The following is a 19,538-nucleotide window of genomic DNA, read 5'->3' as shown; positions in this document are numbered from 1 at the left end:
CGCCTCTTTTACTGCATGATTGCTGTGCTCTACATAATTTACCTCTTTGTCATCCTCCAATATATCCCTCTTATTCACTCTGATCTCTCTCCTTCCTTCTTTACTCCTGTTGTATAAAGGAAGGAGTGTTTGAGCCCTTTGAATGGTGATTTGCACCATGTGGTTTAATCATTTGTAAGATTACGTTGCAGCCGAATTGAAAGCTGCCATCCTCGAAACGTATAGTCACTGCCTTATGAGCTTTAGTGTCAAAAAAGCCTGCTAGGTATTTTCATATACAGTAAACCCATTTTACAGATCATTCAGGGAAGAATAATTTGAATCGGCTGCTTCATCTGCAGTTAGACGCTACTGAATACACTATTGTGCTGTGTACTGGCTGGATTGCTGTCTAGGAAAAAAGTTAATGTTGCAACCAATCATTACGTTCTCCTTTTCCCTCTTCATCATTTTGGCCAGAGGCTGGAGGCTCTACTTTCACTATAGGAAAGTCTGTATGGCTTTTGTGGGCTATTGTCTTCAACAACTCCGTGCCAGTGGAGAACCCCAGAGGAACCACCAGCAAGATCATGGTGCTGATCTGGGCCTTCTTTGCTGTCATCTTTCTGGCCTCCTACACTGCTAACCTGGCTGCCTTTATGATCCAGGAGGAGTACATTGACACAGTGTCAGGCCTCTCGGACAAGAAGGTACCTCATTTCTTGAATACTGATTAAGTAGGGAAAGCAGGAGGAGAATTAAAGTCTTAGAGTGAGCCAAATCCTGTGCATTTGAATGTTAAATTGATTAAAGCACAGGAATTTAGGAATGAATAAAATCTCATTTAACATAACTCAATTACCACAGTTCTTGAATACGTAAAAGACAGTTCTAAATGCTACTTTAAGTCCACAGACTGCTCTCTTTTCAAAGATTTGACTGTGCACGGAGTGCTGTAAGTTAGTCTGGAAAGTGGACAGAAATAGGTCAGACAGATTGGTGCACAGGCTGGTGTGTCTGATGCCCCTTCCGTCTTCCTCCCTCGCCTCCCTTTGCTCGGCTAGTTTCAGCATCCCGAGGAGCAGTACCCACCTCTGAAGTTTGGCACGGTGCCCAACGGGAGCACAGAAAAAAACATCCGCTCCAACTACCCAGACATGCACCAGTACATGGGCAAATACAACCAGAGAGGAGTGGAGGACGCCATAAATAACCTCAAGACTGGGTCTGTCTGCCATAACATGAGCTTGTTCATTCCCTCACATTTACATGTATCCTGCAAGATCTTTGTCTTTCTCCACATCTCGATTTTTTATTTTCTACTAGCTGAGTTTCCATTCAAGCATGCTTTGTAAATTGTTCCATATTAGATTAAGGAAGTTGTCACAATTGTTCACGCTTTCCTCAGGTAAATATAAAACTATATTGTCGTTAGTTTGAGACATAAAATCAACATGCCTGTATATGCTTACCAACAACAAACAAGATGCTCACTTCACAGATGATTAAGTACTGATCCAAACGTTACATAAGACCCAATCTACACAACAGAATTGCCCTACTATGAAGGATACAAGATACTCCGTCTTAACGACAATCACCGTCTTTTTTTTTCTTCTAATAAATGTAACCAAAACAAAAATCTTTAAATGATTATTATATATATATATATATATATATAAAGACTTCATGGTCATGATTAGACTTCACTATTTCAATAACGATAATTTAAAATCTCACCACAAAGTCTAATCAGAAGCTGTTATGGAGCGATTGTATTACACAATCTTTATCGAGTAGATTTTCAAATTGCCATTTCTTTTAGTACTTAAAAGATTTCTTGTCTACAGTATGTTTGCTTAAAGGTTAATTGGAAATAGCAGTTGACCATACAATCTCACCACAAGGTCCATTCTACAAACCCTACAGTATTTACTGTATTTCTATAAGCCCATTTAATGGGAAATCCTCCAAAATATATGGTTTTTATTATGAGTTTTTGGTGGAGTCATACCGGCTGCCATTCTTTGCTGTGATTTTTTTAATGTTTTAACTCTCTTACTAGCAGGCTATCATACACAGTGGTATTCTTTTCAACTCTGCCTAACATTTCACATATTTACAGCACAGATTCTCTCACCTTTACTCTTCACCACTATCTCCACCCACTCACACAGTGCAAGCAGCATTTCCCTTTAGTTTCTAGTAGAATCTCTATCACCCGTCATGTGTTGGATAATCCCAGTTTACTTTATCCTAAGCTTCTGTCATCGTTTCTTCCTCCCCATTGCCTTGACACCACAATTATAACTCAGTGTTAACATGCACAAAAATGAGAAACTCTTGCTTTTCTCCTGCTGTCTTTTTTTTCTTTCCCTAAGTGCTTATCTTTCCCTTCCTCTCATGCCTCATATGCTCTCTTATCTTACCATTTCTCTCTTTTCTCATTCTTTCCTCTCCCAGTGTGCTTTCTCTGTGTCTGTATTTAAACTTTATAATCCTCATCACTCTCTGGCTCTATCCCATGTCTTTCCCCCTCAAGTGTGTAAATCCCCCCCCTCTCTCCCTGTCACTGCGCTCTTCGCAACGTATAAATCCCCATCCTCCTCCTCCACCACCTTCCCGCTCCCTCTTACTCACACATTTTTCCCTGATCTCTGCCTTATTTTATTCTCCTTGTGTTTTCACTCTTTCCGCCAAGCCTGCTTTACTATTCCACCCATCCTCCCTTTATTCTTGTTATGATTTAACTTTTCATGCACTCTCTATCATTCTGTGCGCCTGTCTGCCGTATATTTTTGCACTCTAACTCTCTTCCCAGGTACATCGCAGATATCCACCTTTATACCTCCTCCCCTGCCTCAGCCAGTCTCTCCATACCTCTGCTCCCTCTCTCCCATTAAATGATGAATGAATTCTCCCTTGATCCCTTTACAGGAAACTGGATGCTTTTATTTATGATGCTGCAGTATTGAACTATATGGCCAGGAAGGACGAAGGTTGTAAGGTGAGGACTAATCCACATAGGCACTTTTGCTAACAAACTAGATTCAACATGTTTTCCCCTTGCTCAGTTTTGTTTTTAAATATCTGCACATTGTCCTTTTTCCAAGGTGATGACCATAGGCTCGGGGAAGGTTTTTGCCACCACAGGCTACGGTATCGCCCTGCACAAAAATTCACGCTGGAAACGTCCTCTTGACCTGGCCCTACTGCAGCTGGTGGGAGATGGTGAGAACTATGGGGAGGGGAGGGTAGACAGGAAAATAATTAGGACAATGGAGGGGCAAAGGGAAGGTTATGGGTAAAATGACAGGGTAGAGAAACGAGCGACAGAGTAGCATGAGGGTAGGGCGTGGATGGAGGACAGGGAGTAGATGAATGAGAGGATGTTGAGAAGTGGTTGGGGGGTGTACAAGGTGTGGAGAGACCGATGGCTGTAAGGTGTTTCAATTGTGAGGGAATAATGGTGTGTAGGAAAGGGTTGAGGGTAATGGTTAAGAGGTTCGTAGTTCTCTTTATTAGCTACAAGAGAGAAGGGGAAATAAAAGGGTGTGTGGTAGCGGAATTGTTGTTGGTTTCAAGCATTGCATTGAAGTGCACATGACCCTCCCCCATTTTCACTCTTCTCAATCTATCTGACTTTCACTCTCTTTCCCTTCTTCCTGCTCGGGCTGGTGAAATCATTTTTGTAAAAACAGATTTACTTGTGCGAGTCAATGTTGTAAAAAAAGATTATCACAACTTGTGCAGTGACAGATTTACACTCATTACAGATTAGTTGATACTGACACAGAGAGTGAGGAAGTGTGAGAAAAAAAAGAGAAACACCTGAAAATACCCTGAACATGAGACGAGTGCACTGAAGTAAAAAGACATGTAAAAAGAAGATCAGATAATTGGATAATTGATAGCTATGGGAGCATTATTAGCATGCTGTTTGTCTGCTGCACACACTTGTGTGGAGGATTAATCCATGGGAGGACGGTTCCTTGTGTTTGACAGAGAGAATCTGTTCTTAGCAATAGTTGTCACTACACTAATGCTTGATTGTCATTTTACACAGTCCAACACACGCATTTATAGTCTCAATTGGATGCTGCTTGTTTGGCTTTTCCTCGTGTTTTAAATCAGCTTTGCTTATGGTGTGGCGGACAAAGCCTTTTAGCTGTTTCTGGCATGCAGACACTTTAGCCGCTTACACACTGGTAATGCCAATTTGGTGCCAAGATCTTTTAAATAAGACCGGCGTCTGGAGCTAAATAGTTGGACCTGGGAAAGGATGCGTGTGTGTGCAAGAAAAACCGAGAGCCCAGACAGTTTTGACATGCTATGTCTGTTTTTTTTTTTTTTTTTTTTTATTACTGGTACATTACCTTGTCCTTGCTTCTGTTCTGTGTAGCAAAAGCTCTAACATCAGCTGTGTGCGCTGGACAGATCTAGTTACAGGGGGGTGTTGAATGCTGTGGGTTCTAGTTGTAGGCAGGCATTATTGGAGTGGATTACTAAGGAAGAGGATTAGTTTGTGTGGATTGGAGGGAGGGAGTGGGGGGCTCACATTCAAAGTGCCCTCAAAGGCTGCATCTCAACAATCGCCCTGCGGCTCAAGGACTCTGCATCACACCTTCAGCTGGGCTAAACCATGTCACAGTGTTACATCATAATTGTACCGTACCATGTTGAGTCATATGATTTTACAACTGCATTAGAGGGGCACTAGAGAAGTCCTTTGTCAACCCTGTGAGTGTATTGTTCTCCTTGTTGCTGCCTCTGGTGATTCATACCACGGCTTTAAGAGAAGGTCCATTGATCTCACTACAACTTATATCCTGATAAAGGCAAAACTGCTGAGTAGCAAGATTTCTTTTTCCCCTCTTATCAGATCCACTTCTATTTTTTGCATAGTATCAGGATTTTGATTCCAAGAATATATTATTCAGTGAGTAGATATTAAAAAAGATGTGAGGAGCTGGGTATGCAGCTCATGGCTGGCAGGGCGTTTTTTCCCCCCAAGAAATCTTGCAATGAATGCCAAGAGGTTTGTCATGTTGTGATAAAAGCACAGGATTGTACGGGTCATGGTTTACTGCTCAACAACTGGAGCTCAGCGTCTCTGGACATGTCTGGCATCATGCCACATCTGGCAAAATGCAAGCATGCACGCAGGCACTTGCACATTTACACACACACATACACACACATATATACACACACACAAATAAAGTTTCCTCTATTAAATAATGTCTTTGTGGTGCATGCCAGCTCTGTGTTTGCAGTGTGCCAGCTCTACCTGACCTGACCTGCCAGAAACGACAAAGGTGGAGTGTGGATTTGACACACCTGTCAGATTTGGCAGGCCTGAGCTGGCTACGACTGAGAGATAAAGACAACTGCCATCACAAAGGCCTAAGGGAGGGAAGAAACCGGCGCGGTGAGAAAGAGTCAGATTGTAAAAGAGGGAGACGAAGAAGCGCAAGATGAATCACTGAAAGTCAAATGGCAGGAAAGCCAGGAGATGAGACTTAGAGCTTAGAGGAAGGATTCGACTGTGGCTTGTGAAGTGGAGGACAGACATGAGACTACCTGTTTATCTCTATCCTTCACTAAGACACTTGCTGTTTTCACATCAGGCTCCTGTTTGGACACACAGCTGCTACTAAAGGTCAATGACACCGATAAATCCTCTTCAATGAGGCTATGCTCCGGAGTTAAAAACAGACCTTTCTGTTATGAAATGTATGTGTGTATGAATGAATCTAAGACAGGGAGCTGTTACCTGAGTCTACCAGTGGGCTGCAGTAGCACTGTGTCCATCTGTTGCTATAGCTGGAGGCCACGGCTGATTGGCTAATGATGTTCTACAGGAGACACATTAGCCAGATCACATAGATGACTGAGTCGGCTTCATCTAAGCTACACAAGCACAGCTAATGATGGCAAAAATGAAAAGCTAGAGCTTGGGTTTTCGCAGAGCAGTGTAGTGTTGCGAGTGGATGCGTGGCATGTCAGCTTTTACACCCTGCTTTAGCAGTTTGACTTAGAAATAGTTCAGAGACTGTAATATGCCATAAAATCCAACCTTCAGAACGGGTTACTGCTGCTCATCCTGCCATTGCTATTACTGTAACAGAAATCTCTCATTATGAGTCCTGTTGGAAAATATAGCTCTTTAATTCCATCATGAATCACACGCTGCATCTTCTGGTTGTCCATCACTATGGTTACACCAGCAACCCCCGCAGCCAATTACGGGTTTAGCAGGGCAGCTCGGATTCGTTAGGCCAGCAAGATCATAAATGAAAAGGCAGAGCAGTGGGTGATGCAGTCTTGCCTGGTTCCTGGTAGGTTAACAGATGGGAATCTTGGATCCCCCAGAGCTTACCACCTTGATGGAGATTCCGACCACCCCTCCAGCATAATTAAATGATTATGATCATCTCCCTCTGCCTCTGCCTCTGTCTCTGTCTCTGTCCCTTCCCCTTGTCTCTTTCCATTTTTGCCTCTTTTTCTCTCCTCTCATCCTCTTCAAGCTGAGGAGTGTTCCCGCTGTATGTCATAATGACACAATCTCAGCCTCTCGTCCTCCATCTCTGCTTCCCTTGTTCCAGCTCCCTCTAACTCTCTCTGTGTCTCTGTCTGTCTCATTTCCCCTGATGCGTTTGTGGACAGAGAAAGAATGCCACTCCCTCTCTCTCTTCTTCCCAACTCTCTCATTACCTTTCTCTTACTCTCTGCCATGCTTGTTCAACCTATCCAGCCATCTCACTGTGGCTCCTGGTCTCCCCTTCTCCTCCTCTCCTCATTTACTCTGGGTTACAATGTTGAGATTAGGTTGTCTGTGCCATTTTACTTCTCAGTGCTACTTCATTGTTTTGGACTCTCTCCCTCTGTCTCAGGCTCTTTCCTCTTTGTTACATTGGACACAGTGCTGCTTTTAGTATACTGACCTCTGACCTTGAGGAGTCACCTTGGATAATGGGCAAAGAGCAAGCAATTCTGTAGACCTGTACTTTAGTGCTTATCATTAGCCTTTCTGTCTCCCTGTGTGTCCCCTTGCCACTTTCTGTTGCCCCTTTTATCTATCTATCTATCTATCTATCTATCTATCTATCTGTCTGTCTGTCTGTCTGTCTGTCTATTTTGTGTCTGTCTGTCTCAGTACAATATATCCAACATGATCCCCCTCCTCATCTCTTAACTCCTTTATGTCTTGTGTTGTCTTGTCTTAATTTACCTTATTTTTTTTTAGATTGTGCATTTCATTTCTCCTCTTCTCCTCCCTCCACTTTCTTTCTTTTCTTTCCTCCTCTTCTTTTACCGCCTTTTACAGTTTTTCTCAGTCGCTTTGGTGCATTTCTCACATCACTATTTACATTTGCACAACAGTTAATGTAGTTCTCAAAACAATTAGTACAAACAGCAAAACCTAGTTGATAACCTGCAAAAGCGTGTCACTTGCTCAAAATGGATAGCTCATTCCTCAAAAGCAAGTATTCATGTCAATGAAAGTGTCAGTGTCATCAAGATGAAAAGTCCTGGCACCATTGTTTATGAACAAGATAGTCAAATGGCTTTGTCATGTTTTCATTATGACAGTTTACTCTGTAAATGTTTTCCAATGCAAAAAAGTCAGATCTTGGTGACACTACCTGAAAATGCTCAAGACAGCACTATATACTATTTGCACAGCCATTTGAAAAATACAGTAAAGTTACACATTACTGTATTTAGTGAGGTAAATGAGTACAAGACACTGAATATGTATGTTTCACATATTTACTGCATATGCTCTTTGCAATTCTAATTTGTTCACAGCATTGTGCAAAAGAAAAAATACACCCTTATTTATAACAAACATAAACTCCCTTTGGGTACAGCTGTGCACTACGGTAAACAATATTGCAGTACATATTTGAACTGAACATACAACATACATAGTACTGTAATCATTCATGAACATCCAGACGTTCCTCTGTGTCTGGCCACATATTTTCATCTACATCACAGCGAATATCATGTCTTGCAATACAGTGAGGAAAGTATCTCCTTGAGTGGCAAATCCACCCTCTGCAGGACTCTGCTGTGATGTCATCACATGCTGCATCCATGGCCGCTAGCTGGGCCATTTGGGTATGTGGATGCCGGTCATATACCTTCCACCTCCAGGAAGAGAAAAACTATGTGCTGCAAACCACTGTTTGACGACATCTGAGTGGTGAAAACGCACATTATCCAAAACAACATGCTTGTTCAGATGGTCTCCAGTTCGACCTCTCTCATTCTCAGGGATTATGTCCCTGTAAAGAGTGTCTAAAAAAGTCAGCAGATGTTGTGTGTTGAATGGACCAAGACGGGGGATATGGGTGAGGACGCCGTTTTCTGAGATGGCGGCACACATAGTAATATTCCCTCCTCGTTGGCCTGGGACATCAATGGTTGCTCTCTGTCCAATGCGATTCCTTCCACGTCTTCTACCTTTTGCCAGATTGAAACCCGCCTCATCAAGGTATATGAATGTGTGCAGCGGTTCCCTGGCCTCCAGCTCCAGTACATGCTTTATTACAGAAGAGGGAGTAAGAAAAACTATAACAACTTTTCCTGTGTAACATAATGCATTTTGGACAACATATTGTACAGTATGCACTGTGAATACACATACACAGAACTGTCATGTAAGTGTAGTGCATGACACTACACAAAGTAAACAGTTTACAGCACTGGACATTAGAATATGCATAGAACACATACATGTTTTACCTGTACATACTGGTGACGGCTCTCCTTCACTCTGTCGCTGTTCCGTTCAAATGGCACATTGTATAATTGTTTCATGCGCATTTCATTCCTCCTGAGCACTCAAAAAGCACTGTCAATTATAGCGGCTGAAACAGATTCAATATTCCCAAAGACGTTGTCATCCTCTATAACAGCACTTTGTATCTCTCTCAACCTTATGGCATTGTTTGGCTTCCTCTTGTTGCGGAGAAAAAATACGCCCTCTTCCACCTCTGCAAGGTTGTCTTGCAATCCTGTGTGGTGCAGAGTAAAATTACAGTAAATATGGCAAATATTTACTGTAACACTAGTGTACACTACAATACACTAAATGTGTGATGCAGTAAAGCTGTATGTCTAAATGTAAAATGTACAGTGACAAGTTATTGTCCCACTGCAAGCTTCATGTATGACACAATGACTGTAGTGCAGTGCAGATTGTTTAGTGCTGAATTACTGTCCATTTATACACACCTGTTGACAACATGATCCACAATTGTAGCCCTGATTTCATTAGGGATCCGCCTATGTACTTGGCCTCTTCTTCCTCTTCCCCTGTTTTGTCCCCTTCCCCTTCCTCCCCACACCCTCACCCATCTTCCACGAGGCTGACCCTCCATTTCTGTGTCACAGTATTGTAGAAATGGTACACACTATGTCCTGCTTGGTTCATATATGCTTGCAAAGTGGGGGTTTATGGGATTCAGCTCTGACAGTGATTGTAGAGAAGTGTCTTATCATTGGTTGCAACTAATGCTTCACACACCCCTTCTTATCAGTGAAAGCTGAGATTCACCTGAGAGAAATTGTTCAATTTAGGACACATTTTCAGGAAAAAAAAGATTTAAAAAAATTTGTAAAATTTGCTTGACAGATTTTGACAACTAGTTCAACATTTTTGTATGTAATGACTCAAACAATGAAATGAGGACTATCAGTTTTATATGGAATGACTATTCAGCATTCACAAGTATAGTTAATTTTGACTGACATGACATAAGCAAATGATAATGTTATAAAACAGCAGAGAGTTGTATGAAAGCAATTGCAATTTGTTGGAAGGAATGAGAAATTGCTACTATGATTTGCACAAATGACTAAATATTGTGGAGGTTGAACTAACTGTAATGTAAATAGTTATGTGAGAAATGCACCAAAGAGACTGAGAAAAACTGTAACCTCATCCATGTACTTTTTCCTGTTTTTCTTCTTTATCCCCCACCCGTCCCCTTTCCAGATGAGATTGAGATGTTGGAGCGCCTCTGGCTGTCAGGTATCTGCCATAATGACAAAATTGAGGTGATGAGCAGTAAACTGGATATTGACAACATGGCCGGGGTCTTCTACATGTTGCTGGTGGCTATGGGCCTCAGTCTGCTGGTGTTTGCCTGGGAACACTTGGTCTACTGGAAGCTGCGCCACTGCATGGCCACCAGTTCTGGCAAATTGGACTTTCTCCTGGCAATCAGCAGGGTAAGTGTTTTTGTGTGTGCGTGTGTGTTTTTCTGCACTAGCACACAAAATGACTCTCTGAAAAGTGAAATTATCTTTAGCGCCTCAACATTTTATATCCACATTTCATGTTTGAACTTTTATCCCCTTTGAAACCCTTTTTTGTTCCTACAATTAAGTACACTACACAACATTATAACAGGACAATATGATGTTACCATATGCACACACGTGTAAGAACATGTGTTCCTGCCTGTGTGTGCCCTTATCTGTTACTGAGTGTGAGTGTTAGAAAGTCTGAGGTCTAGGGTCAATTCAATTCCACTCAGTCAATTTGGGAGATTAATTGAAATTCAATTCTGCTCACACCCTGGATATCCTGTTGCTTTGACAGTGACCTTGACAGAAGCAGCCCACACCACACCATATGGATGTGATTATTGTAGCTTCCCTGATAATAATTTATGATTTTCACCACTGTGGTTGTAATTTATGCATTTGTGTATTCAATTCCATTAAGAAAACAATGCACAACTTTACTATAAATAGGAATAGATGTTTATCTGAAAAATAACAATCTTGCATTTCTTTTGAAAACCGAAACTTATTTGTATTGCTGTTTTATGATTTCCATTCTCATCCACTCCCTTTATTCTCTGTCCCTCTATCTCTCATGTACATACAGTAATACAATGTCTTTTGCATGTGTGCTGCATCTGTACACATCTATGTTGTTACATTTTTGCCAATATATTCCTGCACCATTATCTCAAACGCAACATTTAATTGATTTCATTTTTCAATTCAGGAAATACTGTTTATTCTATTTTGTTTCATGTTGCTCTCCGATTAAACTCTGACTCTGTGTTCTTGATTTGTGCTCTCTTTTTCTCAGGGCATGTATAGCTGCTGTAGCTTTGAGGATGAAACAGCAGCAGCTAAATCTTTGCCAACTCATCACCACACTTCAATGGTTACAGTCCCGTCCCAGCCACATGTTGTCTCAACGTCTATGACCAATCCAGTTATTGCCATGGCGCAACAGCAGCAACCACCGCAACAGCAGCAACCGCAGCCCAACTACAAAACACCTCTACCGGGCTCTCCTCCCACCGTGGTGCATTCTGGGACAGCACTGGGTCCCTCCAACCCCCCCATTGCTGGTGCACCCCTCCCTTGCTCCACCTTCCTGCCCCGGCCAGACCGCAGACTGGCAGTGGTGGATCGCTGGAGGCTGCCCAAAACTGCTACAGCCACCAACCCAATGGCTGTAAGGGGGGCCATCACTGACATGGGACCCTTTGCTCAGAAGGTCCCACCAAACTGGGCTTCCACTGATGGAGGGGGAGGGGGAATTGATGGCTATAAGAGATACTATGGTCCCATTGACCCTGAGGGACTGGGGCCCTGCATGGAGCAGCAGGCAGGGTCCCAGACCCCCAAGACTATGCCCAGGGGCCACCCCCAGCCCCCTCCAGCCAGTGTGGCCTTTTATTCAGAGAAGGGCATGGACCACGGGGTGGGGAAGAGGGTGGTGGGAGGTGGCAGCGGAGGTCAGGGGAAAGGTCAAGTGAAAGGGGCCGTTAAACCTCTGGGCACTCCTCGATTGCCTTCTAAGAGTCAGGCCCCTCTGCCTCCTACACCCCCGCTGCCACATCCCTCTCCCCCTCTCTCCTCATCCTTCTGGAGGAAGCGTAGGCCCAAGAAGCCCAAAGAGCCTGGAGGGCCACTGTATGAGAACATTCTACCCCTGGGGCGGAGGGGAGGAGCACGAGATGGAGTGAGGGAGGGAGGAGGGAGGAGGGCACGCCCCCTCTCTCCCCCGCTCTCACTTCCTGTGCCAGTACCCCTCAGCCCCTCTTACACCCCTCCTTCGCCCTCTGCATCTTTGCACTATACATCCTCCTCGTCTTCGTCGACCACCTCATCCACATCCACGTCCTCATCTGCCTCATCTTCTCGCTCCACCTCTCCCACCTACTCTTACAGCTCCTCTAGGAGCACACGGGATAGGACTGGAGGAATAGATGGAGAGGATGATGATGATGACGAGGAGCTGACAGAAGAGTCAAGCCTCCTCCTTGGCAGGGGGAGGGAGAGGGAACGCTCAATCATCCGGCCTCGTTCCCTTAGCCACGGGCGCCTGCCACCACCCATACCCCCCAGGAAACCACGCACCTCCTGGGGTGACAGAGAAAGAGAACGAGAGAGGGAGCGAGGAGGAAGCCAACTGTCTCAGCTCCAAGAGTGGTGGGCAAGCTGGAGTGAGAGAGAGAGGAGTGGAGCGGGTGGAGATGCTGAGAGGCAAAAAAGGGAAAAGAAGCGGAGAAAAGAGAAGGAGAAAGAGAAGAAGAAGAAGAAAAAGAACAAAAAGAGGAAAAAGAGAGAAGAAAGGGAAAGAGAGCGAGAGAGAGAAAGGAAGCGTCGAAAGGTGAAAAAGAAGAAGAAAAAGGAGCTGAAGACAAAGAAAAGGAAGAAATCAATTGGGGGAAGACGCTCTGAGCCAGAGGAGGGGGATGTAGAGCCAGAGAGGGAAGGGGAGGCAGAAGGAGAGAGGGAAGGGGGAATACAAGACTACTCTTCGTTCTCTGCCCAGTATCGGAGCTCATTTGGGGAGAAGGGACGGGATTCATGGGAAGGAGAGAGGGAGAGAGGTAGGAGAGAAGGAGGAGATGAGGGCAATGACAGGGAACAGGAGGACAGCAGCAGAAACAGGGAGAGGCATCCCAAATCCTCACGCGCTCATTCCAGACATCGTATCCCCAGTAAGCGCTACCCTAACCTCAACAAACTCCCTGCTTCAGTCAAATTTTGGGTTAATGGAAGAGGAGATGATTCTAATACTCCTCCAACATCTCTCCACCCACTCCTTCCATCCTCTAAGCGGAGAAGAAGTGGAGGGATGGACAGAGATGACAGTGCGAGAGTTGGAGAGCGCCGACCTTTGTTATTGCATTATGAAAAAGAGAAAGCACAGACCAGAGAAGGGATTTCCTTCCCTGAGTGGGATTCTGAGGATGACGAGGGTGATGATGATGAGGAAGAGGAGAGGGACAGAGTGAGGGAGCGGGTGGGAAAGAGGGGAAGGAGAGCAGGTAGGGGGGCAGTGTCTGAGTCGGAGAGGGACAGGGCCAGGGCAGAGGACAGTTATTCAGATGAGGGCTCGTCAGGGGAGTTTGGCCGTTTTGAAAGATACTGGGAAGGAGGTGCAGGGGGAAGCAGCACTGGAATAGGGGGCATAGGCGGAGGAGGCTGGTTCTTTGGCACCTACCCCTCCAGAGAGAAAGGGGGCAGTATCAACAGTCGGGATGATTCCTTACTAGGAACTCGGGCAGAGGGATGGATTGGTGCTGATTTCTGGGGTTCAGGGCCAGGAGTAGGTTGGGGCTCAGGGGGAGGGAGTGGAGGGCTCGGCTCACAGTGGCCGCCACCCCCCGCAGCCTTCCCTCCACCTAGGAGGTACTGGTCTATGGACAAGATCCCCGTGAAGGGAGAGAAAAAGTGGAAGAGTGGAGGAGGGAAGAGCAAGGGGCGAGCTAGGGACAGAGGGGAAGAAGCAGGGCGGGTCACCATGTGTTCCTGTAGCCTTTACCCCCAACCACATCCTTACCCACATCCCCACAGCCGCTCGCACACCTCCCACTTCAAGAGAGGAGCCACGGCGCTTTCCCATAGCCAGGAAGAGCTTCTCCCCCACTGCCACAGCTTCAGCGGGGGTTCTCGCCCGAAGCCTCTGCCCCCTAAACCAGATCCCAGTCAGCCCAAATCAGGCAGCCAATCTAACCTCAGCCTCAGCACACAACCCACAGACCATCCACCTCAGCCCTCACCGTCGCCACCCCAGCAGCAGTCCATGTCTCCCACCTCCCTCCCGATGCCCATCCCGCCTCCACCCTCATCCTCCGTCTCACCACCAGCAGGCATAGGGATGGTAGGCCAAGGCCAGGCTCAGGCTTCGGCCAGTGCCAAACTCCAGTATCAGAGACTGCGCTCGGTGCCACAGCCACGGAGGTTCTACTCCCCCCATCTGCCACTCAAAGCCAAGAGTCTGTGCTCACGCCGAGGGTCGGCCCACTTCTCCAGTCTGGAGAGTGAGGTATGACAGGGGGAGAGGAGAGAGGGAGACGTGGGAGCGAGCACCACTGCTATTGAGAACCGTGGTGCCATGGCAGCCGGAGCCAGGGATGACAACAGAGATGTGGCTGCCTTGGTGACCATAGGTGATCAATTAGCGACCATCACTGCAGGAACTGATATTGACACTAGTTCTACTGCTAACACTAATCTGTGTGAGAGCAACACCACCGCCACCCGCTCCATTGTACGCGTTCTTGTGAGGGCGACAGTGAGACGCCACACCAGGGTGAGCTACATCCGTTTGGATGGTTCCCATGACGACGAGAGTGAAGGCGAGACTGCATCACTGGGGACAGCAGCTCCCGAACTTCTCCTCCGCTCAGAATTGAGCTTTGTGATGTCATCTTCGGTTCTCCTCCCCTCCCCGAGTCACAACTATGGATAAGAGTAGTCTCCAACTTGTGAGTAATGATGTCATATTTGTACACACAAACACACACACATGCACGAGCCCACTAACACATGTACACACACAGATATATGCTCAAAACGTCTCCCTCCCTCTGGCTTTGAGAACACACCTTGGTGGGATGTGAAGAGACCCACACTCTCCCAAAAGATGCCAGTGTTTGGTCAATAGACTCTGGCTCCCTGTCCTCATTGGCTGTTGGCTTTTGAACTGGATTGTTGGACTGCTTCTCAGTGTTGGAGAGACTGCCCCCTCTTCTTCCCTTTTGTAAATCAGTTGATATGAAAAGCAATGCAGTCTCATGCACTCTGTCTGCCCGATCACCTTTCACTGGGCAGTGAGGATAGTGCTATTTATTTGCCCTTTGACCTCCTTTGACACCATCAGACCCATCTAGCTCTACCCCAGGACCATCTACGTGATGTCATGTTTTACTAGAAACCCTTTTAACCAATCAGATTGAACAGGAACAATTTCTCCTCCTCCCTGTTGGAGCTTGTCATGTCTCCTCTGGTCCAACCAGTTGAGTATCAACAAACTGAACTTTAAAAGAGAAATAACAATAAGAACAAAAAAAGACATGTAGCAGATTTTCTTTTATGTCTGTCTTTTCTTTTCTTTCTTACTCAGACTTTTCTCCCCATGCCCTCTTTTTTATTCTATCAATATATTTCTCTCACTGTGTTAGTGTTTTAATAAAGAGGAGGCTGGATGTGGCTAGTGTTGGAAGTGGGAATGATTCAATAGCAGTGCCAAATTTCCACTCAACAGCTTTTAAGCAAGATTGGTTTCCAAGTAATTTGTTTTCATAGATAAAGCCCCATCTTTTCTTTCCACATGTGAACAACACATCATTCACCGTCATAAGTGGGTGATTGGTGCAATATCTGTAATTGGCACTAGATGGCCTGCATATTATTCAAATAAGCTTGCGAGACAATTGTGCAAGAGGCTTGTGGTAAGTTTAGTAATTGTAGTTACATGATACAGAGCAAGGGGTGTGCAGCTGAACTTTATTATTTTTTTATGAAAGTGGCCAGTCAGGATTTGTTCAGAGGAAGTAAAAGGAATTGAAATCAAGTGCAGCACATTGCAAAAGCTCTTTTAGGATATTATTGTATTTCACTACTATACTGTACCTTTGGCAGAGTTTGTAGATGATAGATTATATGAAGCACAAGATTAATTGTATTTTTCAGACATGCGTGCCACAGTTGTAAATGCACAATCTACAGGTAATATATTTTGAAAATGTTTTGAAAAATATTCACTTGATGTTAACTCATGTTGCTATTATGGGCAATAAAATTCACTGTAACAACGGTTAAAAAAACAAAGGACCACAGATACTTGTGCAGAGGAAATGATCTTGTTCATTTACTATTTCCTTTCGGCAAATAAGACTGAACGCTATACTGTGAATGTTTTAAGTTCCAATTTGAGGTGCATATACAATAGTTGAGACGTCACTGAATGCAGTCAGTAATAACTCCTGTAATCAAAATTATCAGATGACTGTTTGACTTTGAGCAATATTCCCACCTTCAATGTGACAGCGATGCAATGGCACATCTGTTTGCATCTGAGACATTGTAATTGTTTTTCCTCTAGATCATTTGTTTCAGCCAGAGTCAGATGTTCCACACCTTCACTGATTTTCTTACAGGTAGGATCAGTTTAATCTAATTTGGTCAGATGTGATTGTAATAAATGAGCTAAAGTCCTCAGCACCTGGCTCTGGCTGACCAATATGAATACGAAATGCTATGTGTTCAAGGGAGAGTAGTGAACTGTAGCATTGTACCTTCTGTGATGTGTGCCAAAAGCCATCTACTGTGTAAACTGTGCCAATGTTGCCAACATTGCAATGCATACACTCTCCATTTTCACAAGGTCAACATATCCACCTCATTTCTCACACTAAGACCAGCCACAGCCCAGCTCTTCTTCTATTGTAGTTGAATGTAGCTTTGACATGATGTAGCAAAAGAACACCTACTTTTAGACTTTGTAGCTTTTGGGATGCTGTTGATAATGGCTAGAGGGGGAGGGGGGGAAGAGGGGTTGACCTGTTATGTGAGGGACTGTGCGTTGTTTGTGCATGTCGTCACAGATCGAAGGGTTAGTTGACCTTCTCAATTCCCCTTTTAACTCCTTTGCCTTTCGATGAGTGCAGACTGTACCTTTTATCTGCACATGGATTGTTTTTTTTCTAGATCTGCGTGGGGCAATTTGTTTTAAACAATCTGTCTTTTTTTTTTTTTTTTTTTTTTTTTTTTTTTTTTGAGAAATGCTTTTTCAGTTTCCCATCCTTTGGAAAGCCCCAGAATCATTGCATGTTTAGCTGAATGAAATTTTAAAGATTTGTGGTAGAAGGGGTTGTGAAGTTCAATTGTAGCAAATGCTTAGGACCCAGGGCAAGCACCTTTCGGTGAGGTAGTAAGCTCACTCTACTCTGCACCCCAACAGTGGAAACCACGGCAACAGTTCGACTGCTTCCTGTGTAGTAGAATACGGCCATTTTCAACCAATCAACAGGGCTTAAACCTGGTATGTCATTGAGCATTATTGATTTCTATTGAGGCGCTAATACTTAAGTCTGTGACTGCATGAACAGAAGTGACTCTTAAAAAAACCCTCTGGCTTATTTTTGTTTATTTACTTTATTTTATGCTGAGAAAAAAGAATATATTAAAATATACTATGTTTTTGAGAATGTACCATGTTATACTGTGATTTAACTGAGATATTTTATTGTATTCAATTATCATTTGAATTCTATCATTTATCTATAAAGAAATATATATGTACAAATAAATATATACATATATATACATACAGGTATATATATATATTAGTTAAGTTTGGTATATTTGGAGGAAGTGTTAGATGAAATAGTTTTAAATGTTTTAGCTTTGTAGCGATTCTAGACACTGAAATCATTTTTGAATTTCGATTCCTCCTATATGACTGTGAAGACATTAGTGCCTGTGACAAAAAAGACAAGTAAAAGTCTAAACTCTCTATTCATCTGTATCTACTATAGCTATCAGTCTGTCACTCCTCTCGTACTACCTAACATTACTTTTTGACACTCGCTGCTTTTACACATCAGTATGTTTCTCTCACACAGTCTGCTGTCTCTTTTGCTTTCTCCTGAACTCCACCGTTCTGCTCCTGGTTTTCATTAACAAGTTATGAACACTCTTCACCTCTCATTTTTTAAAGTTTTATTATATGGTGATCACATCTCTTTGTTAATTAACCCACCCATTGACTTTTTGCTTTTTTCCTTTGATCACTTTCTTTTCAAATCAGCTCATTCCTGTCTGTCTCCAGTCTGTCTCTCACTTAGCAAAAAACAGAGACCAGTAGATACTGTGTTCTTGCTCCTTTTGACTGATTGTTGATGCTGATGATCAATTAATTGATTGATGAAATAATTAATGAACAATGTTACTATTACTGATGTGACTGAAGTGTGTATCTGACGACCATGCCACTGTAGCAAGTCTAGGCTGTACCACACCACCAGCGAGCAAATGAGGCCACAGTTGCTATGGTGTTGCCATGGAATTTTCATGGCGTTGCCATGGTGTCCTCTGCACCGCCACCACCTGGTGCCTGCTGGGTAATATAGCATAATGTCCTTCACTTTTCCCAAAGCACTGGTCAAAGATCTGCTATGCTCCCCTCTGCTCAGTCCTGACCTTAATCAGTGGGAGGTGAAATACTGTATTCAAAAGCTCACTTTGGAAGAATATAGAGCATGGTGGTGAAGTGTCTGCTGTCTACGCTGATCTAGACTGGACTGGTTTGGCTTGAAGAGGCTATGATAAAGTGTTGATATTATGTTGATCAACTAATCTTTAAATCATCAGTTTGTGCTGCCCTGCATGTAATCCCAAAAGCTTTGTATTACTGATAGCCTCAAACCAGTCAGGACAGAAGTGTGCTTCTGTGTCTTTGAATGTGTGGATTTTAAGTTGAGAGGATACCTGCCATTTAATGTACGTGTCTTGCATGTGCAGTAATCATTTGTAAAAGCCCACTGCAGCATGATTCTCTCCCTCTGTTTTTCCTTTCCCCCTATTTCTGAAACACACACATACTCACTCACTCACACACACACACACACACACACACACACACACACACACACACACACACACACACACTTTGCTGTGCATGCATATTTCACACATAATGCGTATATCACTCAGCCAATGATCCTCATCTTCCTCTAGCACTCACCAAGCCGCAATCTAAAGCATCGCCTCAAGTAGCCCGATCATCACACACGGGCACATGTGTGGCTTCACAAACGCTCACATTCTATACATGCCTTGAACACACTGCTGATACTCTAATTTCTTGAAAATGCCATGTCTTTTGTGTAAAATTTGGTTCACAGATTTGGTTACTGGAGGAACATTCACTGCCTGTTTTGAGCTATTTGTCTATTGAGTTTTCCGTATAATCCTGCACTCTGCTTTGCACTGTCCTGCCTGTTCTGATCCATCAATTCCAGATTAGAGTAGTCAGGTTCAATTTGTTTTACTATGCTGACTTGCTCCTCTTTTGATTAACCTTGTTGTTTGAATCCGCTTTGATTTATCAGATTTATTGTCTGGTCAAGTTGTGTATTGAACAGTCCAGTCCAGCCTAGTGCAGTGTGCTCCAGGCTAGTCTAGTGCCTGAGTTTGTGAGAGATCCTGGTGCAGCCTCAAGCTCATCCCCTCTCTCTATTGGCCTGTTACCTGGGAAGCAATACGTGTGGTGCTCC

The 19,538-nt window shown here is 44.0% G+C and overlaps 1 protein-coding gene across 1 annotated transcript in view; it reads left to right on the top strand.

Moving 5' to 3' along the window:
- grin2db (glutamate receptor, ionotropic, N-methyl D-aspartate 2D, b) overlaps positions 1-14,308 on the top strand; it is a 29,579-nt gene extending 15,271 nt beyond the window's left edge. The window contains exons 10-18 of the mRNA XM_028580762.1: positions 460-689; positions 1,044-1,204; positions 2,917-2,986; positions 3,093-3,210; positions 9,992-10,227; positions 11,102-11,663; positions 11,784-12,660; positions 12,803-12,971; positions 13,091-14,308. Of these exons, the coding sequence (XP_028436563.1) occupies positions 460-689; positions 1,044-1,204; positions 2,917-2,986; positions 3,093-3,210; positions 9,992-10,227; positions 11,102-11,663; positions 11,784-12,660; positions 12,803-12,971; positions 13,091-14,308 (3,641 nt within the window). The remainder of the gene's footprint in view (positions 1-459; positions 690-1,043; positions 1,205-2,916; positions 2,987-3,092; positions 3,211-9,991; positions 10,228-11,101; positions 11,664-11,783; positions 12,661-12,802; positions 12,972-13,090) is intronic.
- The last annotated feature ends 5,230 nt before the right edge of the window (positions 14,309-19,538 follow it).

The sequence above is a fragment of the Perca flavescens genome, chromosome 6 (genome assembly GCF_004354835.1).
Source record: "Perca flavescens isolate YP-PL-M2 chromosome 6, PFLA_1.0, whole genome shotgun sequence".
Classification (NCBI taxonomy): Eukaryota; Metazoa; Chordata; class Actinopteri; order Perciformes; family Percidae; genus Perca; species Perca flavescens.
Note: the sequence above shows the minus strand (reverse complement) of the source record. Positions and strands in the feature narration are given on the sequence as shown.